The sequence below is a fragment of the Emys orbicularis genome, chromosome 15 (genome assembly GCF_028017835.1).
Source record: "Emys orbicularis isolate rEmyOrb1 chromosome 15, rEmyOrb1.hap1, whole genome shotgun sequence".
Lineage (NCBI taxonomy): Eukaryota > Metazoa > Chordata > Testudines > Emydidae > Emys > Emys orbicularis.
In genome coordinates, this window is record NC_088697.1 from 25498147 (window position 1) to 25508002 (window position 9856).

The 9856-nt window shown below is 41.2% G+C and overlaps 1 protein-coding gene across 2 annotated transcripts in view; it reads right to left on the reverse strand.

Moving 5' to 3' along the window:
* ATP12A (ATPase H+/K+ transporting non-gastric alpha2 subunit) overlaps positions 1–9022 on the reverse strand; it is a 32538-nt gene extending 23516 nt beyond the window's left edge. Inside the window, exons 1-2 of one of the 2 annotated variants that reach the window (XM_065416986.1) lie at positions 9014–9022; positions 13–162 (exon numbers count right to left, since the gene is read on the reverse strand). In XM_065416986.1, the coding sequence (XP_065273058.1) occupies positions 13–162; positions 9014–9022 (159 nt within the window). Of the gene's footprint in view, positions 1–12; positions 163–2238; positions 2248–9013 lie in introns of those variants that run through there. The other variant, XM_065416985.1, reaches the window with a different exon arrangement.
* Positions 9023–9856: the final 834 nt, after the last annotated feature.

Here is a 9856-nt window from a genome sequence, read left to right on the forward strand (position 1 = left end):
AAGGACACTCACCAAGTCCAGTTCTTTCTTAAGGTCATCTGTCTTCTTGCTTTTTTTCTTGTTGCCTTTCAGGTCTTTGTACTTTTCCTCTTTATCTTCCTTGTCTGTTTTCTCCAGATCCTGTGTGCCATGGATCTCGACCGAGTAAATGTCAGACCTTTTCTAGAATCAGAAATGAGAAGGCAAGTTAGGTCTAACTGGTCTTATTACGCTTCGTGTTGCCATGTGATCATAGGTACTGTAGCTAACAGGAGTGGGAAATACTGTGCCTAGCCAGGACCTCTAAGCTTTCCATGTTTTAGAGGTGGCTGCAGTCTCTTCCTCCTGGGAATTTGATAGTTCCTGGTGCTGTCCTGTACCTGAAATTTCTATAGCATTAACGTACAGTGACAGCCAGATTGTCAGCTGGTGCAAATTGTCATAGATCCATGAACTTCAGTAGAGATATGGCAATTTAGGTGAGTTTGAGAATCTGGCCCTTAGGGTAAAAATATTGCCCAAGATCCATTGTCCATGCAAATCACTCAAAAATCATGAGTCAGGCCCCCAAAAAGTCATTAGATTGCCTTAAAAATCATGAAATTTTAAAAATAATAAAATGTGGGATTTTTTTATTTAATTTCTGCTGTTGGCATATTTAGGATTTGTGATTTCATGTTTAACTTTTTTTTTTCCAAATAAAAGCTAAGATTTCATATTCACCTGACTCCAGGAGCTTGTCCTTTAAGAAAAAACACCTCATATTTTCACACTCATGATAAAATCATGACATTTAGCAGCACTGTCTAATTGGCCTCTCAGTCATATAGTGATACCCTGAGGCAAAAACTGCACTGACTAGTTAGAGTGATCCTCTTGTTCACAGAATACTGGGAGAACTCTGCTTCCTTGTGCACAGAGCACAGAACAGATCAGGAGCTGGTGAACTGTTAGCCCAGTTTTTGCCAGTTTTCTGCAGGGTATATACAGCAGTTAAATAGCAACCCCCGGCATAGAGAAGCTGCCAAACCTATTTAACTGCATTAGATTTATTGATAAGCTGTTTTCTTCTGCTGCCTCCTCACTACAAGCTAATAGCCCAGACTTAAGGGCAGGCTTCCTGCATTGTTAATTCACCAGTTTCTATAATCATAATTCCAGATCATAATTATTCTGTAAACTGCCTGCCATACTTTGGAAGAGCTATTGGCTGACCCCATTCTCACTGGATTCCTTAGGGATTAATCTTTTGAGTTTCAGACTGAATCATACTTATTGGCTGAACTTCAGGTAGTGGCTTGTTCTACTTGGCTATGTTTGCATACAATGTGTATCTAATACATATATGTAAACTTCTGCAGAACGCTTTTCCATGTTTGGACTTCCACACTGACAAAAGCAGATTTGTTTAAAACTGAACATTTTAATTAAAAAAAATACAAAGCCAAACAGCTAAAATAATGGGTGTGTATATCATCTGATAAGCACATGAGAAAATATTAATTCCTATGTTTCTGAACTAAAAACTACCAAAAAGAACCACATTTCAACCCCTAGGTGCACTTGAGTTTGAGGAATGCTGCAATTTTGACTATTTTTTTTTTTTAGGTGCATGGGGGGGCGGGGCAAGATACACAAGCTGGGGTTACCTATTGGAGTTATCTTTTTCACTCTCATCTTTCTCCACCTTCCTTTCCCCATCCCACCAAAAATCTGCTCAGCTTTTCAAGTCTCCATGAAGAGAGGAAACTAGGAAACAACTCTATGGACTATAGTAACTTTAGCAGACATAGGAGAGAAGATTCATGGAGATAAGTAAAAGCTAATGAATTATTCTGTCCTCCTATGCAAGATCTCCTTTTAGTTCCTAGAAAGGTTTTGGGGTTCCTCCTTTTAACCCTGAATTCTCAGACCTTCTCATATTGTCTTGATCTTTCATCCATTTGCAAAGGAGACATTCTCAACAGTATTTCCCCTTCCTATTTGATCTTTCTGCTCTTCTGGGTTTACAACACTTAGCATTAGAACTGCTTGCAAAGACAGAGTGAAAGACAGAAATCTCTTTGGATCTCCCATCATTATGAAACACAATAACCTGCATTTCTGACCCATTTTTCTCCTGCCTTAGCAGGCATGTATACAGAAAAGCATTTCAAACATACATACATTTTTAATTTCTCAAATAAATTCTATTTCTTAGAGTTTAGCAGAATAAACCAGATGTTTAAATAGCAGCTGTTTCAGTGAACGCTCACTCACCTTTCCCATTTTTGTGAGTTTATTCCTTCCCTGCTCTAGTGGAGCAAAGGATCTCTCAGGCAGGAAGATATATACTGAGGTAAGGTGCTTGGATGAAAAGGAAAAGTGGTATGATGAACACAAGATGCAAGTAGCTCAGAATCGTTGTGACTGTCAGAGTGCAAGAGCTCGCAGGGTTTGTAGCCTCTTCCCAACTGGAAAGCCAATGTTAGCTGGAATCCTCCCCGCACTTAGGCATCCTTCAGGCAGGACAGGTTTGCCTTCCAAAGCCTGTGGGGAGAGAGTGCTCTTTATGTCCCTTTATAAATAAGCACTTGCTCTGCCACTCCTCCCCTCCTCTTTCAAGTCCAGCCCATCTTCTGCTTCACCTGCAGTAGGGTGGAAAAATACCACAGTAATGGGCATGTGGGTTTCAGGTCAAATAGCTTCTAATTATTCCTTTGCAATGTTTGCTTCCAACTGAGGAACAGGTACATTATTCACCTTGTTAAAAGCAATGAGTTTCCTTCAGAGATTCGCCAGCATTGACCTCCTGCAAATGATTTCCCAGTGTCTTCAAAACATGTGGTGGGGCAGAGAGGGTGTGGGCAACATTTGCCATTTACACTCCTTTAAGTGATCTGACGTGTATCTGCACGGGGTCTCTAAAAATAACATCACTATGCCATTCAGGTACCAACAGGATAGGTGCTATATATTCAGTCAATAACTTTGGCTTGTAATATCATAAGGGGCAGAGTGCTCCTTTAAAAGTTTATACTTTGACTTTTCTATTCTTGGTGTAGATGGGGTTTGTTTGCTCTGATTTTTAACCTGAGGTTGTAAAAAAGAAAAAAGAGAGGCAGCTGCTGCCTAGGGCTTTCTAAGCAAGTGCAGTTATCAGAACAGGGTAATTTTTTAAGTGTTTATCTTGCATCAGTCACAAGCTCTCCAAGTGAAATACCATATGCTCTGAGAGAGAAGATTTATGAAACTTTTTATACCTGTATTCTGCACACAGGTATGTATGCACGCTATGCACCCACATCTGGAAATTCTAACAAGCAGTGTCCGTTGGTCTGCACATGCTCAGTAGGTCTCCTCGTGCTCCTGACCGAGGGCATAAGAGGCAGTGCAGACTGATGTCTCTTCAGTTCCTTCATACCACTGCTGACCAGAGTCGGAATCCTATGTCCACAGATTTCTGCAGTTTTTCTGATAGAACCTGCACATTGATTTGTAAATAGTTTTATACTTCATATCTTTTATATTAGGATAGCTAGCGTTTTATAGTATAGTTAATATAGCTCATTCTCCCCCGTACTGGGGACTCCCTGCCCATGGTCTGGGACTATGCCCGGACTCCCGGTGTTCAAGAATTGTATCTCCTGCCCTTGCACCTTCTCTGAGAGTGAGGATCACCAACACTGCCTCTATTGCTTGGGTGAGATGCATATCTCTGCAAAGTGCAGTATTTGTTGCTCTTGAGCTTCATCTAAGGAAACATCTTATGAAGAAAGCTATATGGCCCCACACTGATCCGGGCCAGGGAGATCCCCTGTATATTGGCCCCAACAGATGAGCAGCACCCCAAGTCCCCTGAAGTATGAGCTTAGAAGCAGAGTCTGCAGCTCCTAAGCCCAAGGACTCTTCCTCCAGGGCTTCCTATGAGAGTAGGTGGACACTCACGGTTGCAAGGACAGATCCCCATCCAGGACCATCCACAAAAGACGCGATCCCTCCCCGAGCCTGTCAAGTGCAGTTGAGCCTTTACGCATTGATCCTAAGGGACCAGCACCACTGAAAACCTCCAGGCTGGAGGGCAAAGAACACAAGAAGAAAGATCTGCCAGTTCCATCAGTGATGCCAGCTCCAAAACACAAGGACCATCACCCACCAGTTCCATATAGCAGTGCAGGTCCAGACTCATCGTCAGTACCAGCTTGCTTGTCCAAGGACCATACTACTTCCTGAGATGTGCTGGAACCATTGGTCCCAACCGCAAAACTCCCTAGACACCAGGACATATGGAGTCTCCCATCATCTCCGGCCCAGCCCTCCTGAGGAACATTATTACCCCCGAGGATGATACTACTTCAGCGTCTCAGAAATTGCCTCATCTCCAAGCATCAGGAAGGAGTGCCCCAGAAACTGCACCACTATCCAAGCTGCATACCTTCCAGATGCTCAGATCTCTTTTAACAGACAACCTCAGCAGGCACTTTTCTGTGGACCATGAGTGAGAGATTCACGACTCTGTCCTGGAGAAATATTCACTAAGTGAAGTACACCTCAATGGGATCTCTTTGTGTCCCAAATGAACAGAAAACTTTCTCTGTACTGCTCCAGAGGAGCTATGGGCCACAGCTCCCAGAGTGACACTGTCCTGCTGTCATGGATGAATGATCTCAGGTATGCCTTTCTTCCCATTCCCCAACTACCACAGGTTCTGAGAAAGATCCGTCACAACTGTCCATGAAAGTTGCAGTCTTAGTTGATATCACGTTGGCCAGGAGGATGAGCGAGTTGGGAGCCCTCAAGGCAGACCCTCTTTACATGGTTTTTCACAGGGAAAAGGTATCCATTTGCCTCCATTCTAAGTTCCTCCCCAAGGTTATTTCAACTAAAGTATCTCCTTGCCTGTTCTCCTTCCAAAACCCCACACTTTTGCTAAAGAGAGAAGACTTCATTCCCTCAATTGTGCCCTGCAAAGCACCCAACCTATCAGAAAACCACCAAGACTTTTTCTCGCCATAGCAAGGTCAAGCAGTATCCTTTCAGAGAATCTCTACGTGGATTTCTGGGTGCATCATCAAATGCTACAGGTTAATAGACATACCTCGTCCTGACAGAGTCAGGGCACACTTTACAAGGGCACAAGCCACCTCTACAGCCTCCCTGCAGGACATTCCAATACTAGACATATGCAGAGCAGCCACATGGAGCTCCATCCACATGTTTGCTAGGCTTACACGCTAGTTCAGGCCTCTGCTGTGGATGCAATATTGGGAACTGCAGTACTGAAAACCTCTTTGCTGCCGGCGTCCTCATACCACCCTCCAGTCTGAGCAGTGCTTGACAACGACCCACAAGTGGAATACACATAGGGACAAGCACTCAAAGAAGAAATGGAGTTTACTTACCTGTAACTGGAAGTCCTTTGAGATATGTGGTCCCCATCTGTATTTTACTACCCACTCTCCATCCCCTCTGCTTCGGATCCTATTGGATTCATGGTAAGAAGAGGAACTGGAGAGGCGTCAGCCCGCACTGCCTTTTATGCCCTTGTTCGGAAGCACAAGGAGATATACTGTGCATTTGCAGGCCAACAGACACTGCTTGTTAGAATTTCTGGACTCAAGAGCATGGTGCACATGCATACCCATGTGTGGAATACAGACGAGGACCACGCATCTCGAAGAACTTCCAGGTACAGGTAAATAAATTCCATTTCCCAGCATTCCAAAGCAATGGTAACTTCTGTCTTTGCTGATGTTTGGTGGAGGAAATAGAAATCAGGATAAAAGATATAAAATGCTTACGTGACTTCTCACCAGGCCAGAATACGAGAAATGACTCATTCCCCCCCCCCCCCCCCGTTCTAGATTTTTTTTTAAAGTATCAAATCAAATATGGGGAAGATTCCTTTTTACTATATTTTTTAGAAAAAATACATTCCTTTCTAACTGGACTAAACTGGTCTTGCAGTAAGGCTGAGTATTTCAATAATGGGCCATTTAAATGGCATAACTCAGGAAACTACTGAATTGCACTCTTCTGTATGTTGCTAAGAACCATAATCGCTAGCATGAGTTTTGAATTATGATAGGCGATTAAAGTTGCTAATCTAAATCACTAACACTGACCCTTTAAAAATATATAGGCTGTAGTCCTATTGAAATCAACAGTGAATCACTTCTTGATTTCTACAGAAGCAGGATCAAATTCGTACTGTAATTAACCAGGAGCAAATTCCAAATAAAATGGGGGTCGAGTCTCTTTAATATGATGACTAATATTCTGAAACTGAAGCAGATTCCTTTTCCAGCTTCCTAATTCCTGGTTCATGTTTCCTAATTCCCTGTCCTCAGCATGATTCAACTGGCCCTTGGATCATGTGGTCAATGGCACAAGATAAATATACAGACAGATAAATGGAAAGGCTTTTATTCTAATTTTATTTAGGGCCCACTTCTGCTGTTGATTTAAGTGAGAAAGGATTGGGCCCTTAATGGGAACAGCTACAATATAAACTCTTTCGTATGTAAATAAGTAACTGGGATTTCACAATATATGTCATTCACAAAAGTAATGCTCTGTTCAACATCTCCAGTGAGTCCAGACCTGTAAATTAGTACACTGCAATGAAATTAACGTATACGTTGCTAAAATACACACCAGGGACTAGAGAACTAGAAGCCTGGGGGACACAAACAGAACCAAATAGACCTAAAAACAGAGAATTGGGACTGGGGATGAGGGGAAAATGTACTTGCAAATTGAGAAATGGAAGCCAGGGATCTGATTGAGTTGGGAACTAGGGGATGCAAAGGCAAATATATCTAATTTGAAAATGATATGATGAAAACTGTGCAGATGGGCCTACAAAATAGAAATTGTGAGCCAGGAAGAACAATGAACAGGGGACTCAGAGTTGTAATCCAGGAACAAGTAAGAACTGGTAGATGGAAATCAGGATTCGGTGTCCTTGCGTATTGTGACATCCACAGATTTGCAAAGATAAAGGCCAGACTATGATTTTTAGTAATTATCCATGGTTTGGAATTTTATCTGTGCCACCCTAGCAGGTTTTGCAGGCAAAGAATAGGAGATGGAAGAAATGTATTCTATAAATTGTGACCATTCTGCCTGAGGATCAGTGTTAAAATTGCAGATTAGCCACAATATACAGCAGCAGAGCACCCAAAACATTTAAACTGAGTTTACCCATGGTTTTTGTACTAGCTTAACTCTTTCGTTTGGGGCTGTGGTTTTATTATTGAAATAGTTACACTGGGACACCCCCTAGTGTAGTTGCAACTATAGTGGCTTAAAGGTGACTTAGACCCATATATTTTGTTCCCTTCAATTTATAGGAATAAACTCTATTGGTATAGCTACATTATAGGGTTGTAACCTTGTAACTATTGAGATTTCCAAGCACTGCAAAAACTGTGTATAGACCAGCTTTTAGTGAAGCGGGAAACATATTCTGCCAGACCATCTGCACTGCCAAATACTATTAGAATTTTATTCCAGTTCAAGAGAAGGAATCCACATAATCTTTAGAATCACAAAGGAAACAATGCTACTTTTATAGAATTTATAAGAATCCATATTTAATTCCCCAGACTACGATGAGACTGAGATGAGATAATGTAGAAAGAGGTTAGGGTTGAGACTGTTTCTTTAGAGATGCCAACCAAACGTTCACCCTCCTGTTACACATAGCGGTATTTGAGTGATCTCTGTGCTGTTTGGGCAATATCTCTCTTGTAGAAATAGTGGTGGTGATTTTCAATAAAATTATGTCAGAGACTAGTTATAGGGATTCTGTCTTTTCATTACATGTGTATACCGCACCTAGCACAATGGGGGTTTAATCCCTGATTGTGGCCTTGTTGTGTTATTGCAATACAAATAAATAATACCTCCATATCTTCATTATGAATAATATTTATTGCACATTTTAACTGTTTTAAGCTCACAAACTAACCCCAATGACCACTAATATATTTGTCATTCATGAAATATTTGGAGTAGTCTTCAGCCTTTGGGTTGCTTGCAAAATGTTCATTATTTGTGGTGAGTGATTGGTTTCCTAAAGCATATAGTATTGTTTCCAGTCTCTGGATAGCTATTTAATGGTAGGATGGTGTGTAGTATAGTGAATTATTCATTTCCTGGCATGAATATGAATATGAATGAGCCCTTCATGTTTTAAAATCAGTGAATCTTTTGGAATTCTTGAACCTTTTCACAAATACCCCATGGTTACTCAAGAACTAACAAATAATCAGTGATACAAATCTTCCTTCCCCATCAGCTGCCACAAATGATAGAGAATCAAACTCCGAAATGTTTGAGTTTATTTTTTTTAAATGTGTACACAAAATTAGAGGGATGCTGTCAGTAAATGTAGGCTGATTATTTAACCAAACTTAATATTGTTGTGTTCTGGAGGAGAATTAATCTAATCCATCTATGTAGCTCCCATCACCGTGGAATGTAAAAAAGGGAATTAATGGATGTTTCCTCTAGATTCGAAACATCTGTCTAGGAAAATAATAATCCAGCCTTTCTAATTATCACATTTTGTTTTGTTTTTCTCCTGTATTGAAATGTGTGGGCCAAATTCTTACCTCAGCTATGCCCTCGTGCAATTCCTCTTAAAACCAGTTGACACCCTTGTTTTGTTGTTATGTATTTATATTGTGGTAACACCTAGAAGACCCATTGTGCATGGAGCTGTACACAGGAGTAAAACAAAGAGAGTCCCTGCCCCAGAGAGCTCATGATCTAGCATTATGACACAGTTCAATAGGTGGATAATGACACATTAGGTTAGCAGTGATAGAAAGGACATTCAGTGGTCTTGGAGGTGGAGGAGAGATGGGAGATATTGGTGAAAGTGTTTGCGGTTCAGACCTAGGATCTAATGGATTTGATGGTTGTCTGCAACGACAACCCAGCTCTGCACTCTGTCCCTAATCTGCAAAGCATGTAAGCACGTGCTTAGCTTTAGGCATGAGAATATGTTCCATTGATTTGAATGGGACCTAAAAAGATGCTTAACTTTCAACATATGCTTAAGTGTTGTGCTGAATAGGGATGGCCTTAAGCACATTAAACATTCAGTTTGTAAGCACCTGGAGGATAATAGGGTTATAAGGAATAGCCAGCATTGATTTGTCAAGAACAAATCATGTCAAACCAACCTACTTTCTCTTTTGACATGGTTACTGGCCTAGTGGATATGGGGGAAGTAGTAGAGGTGATATATCTTGATTTTAGTAGGGCTTTTCACACAGTCGCACATGACGTTCTTATAAGCAAACTAGGGAAATGCTGTCTAGGAGAAATTACTATAAAGTGGGTGCAGAACTGGTTGAAAGACTGTACTCAAAGAGTAGTTATCAATGGTTCAGACTGGGAGGGCATAGGTAATGGGGTCAGTCCTGGGTCTGGTACTATTCAACAGTTTCATTAATGGGTTGGATATAATGCAGTGGAGAATATGCTTATAAAATTTGCAGATGACATCAAGCTGAAAGGGGTTGCAAGCACTTTGGAGGTCAGGATTAGAATTCGAATGACCTTGACAAATTGGAGAATTGGTCTGAATTCAACAAGATGAAATTCAATAGAGCCAAGTGCAAAGTACTTCACTTGGGAAGGAAAATATCAAATGAACAGCTACACAATGGGGAATAACTAGCTATGTGGTAGTACTGCTGGAAAGGATCTGGGGGTTATACTGGATCACAAATTGAACATGAGTCAACAATGTGATGGAGCTGAAAAAAAGGCTAAAATTCTGGGATGTATTAGCAGAAGTGTTTGTATGTAAGACATGGGAAGTAATTGTCCTGCTCTACTTGGTACTGGTGAAGCCTCATCTGGAGTACTGTGTCCAGTT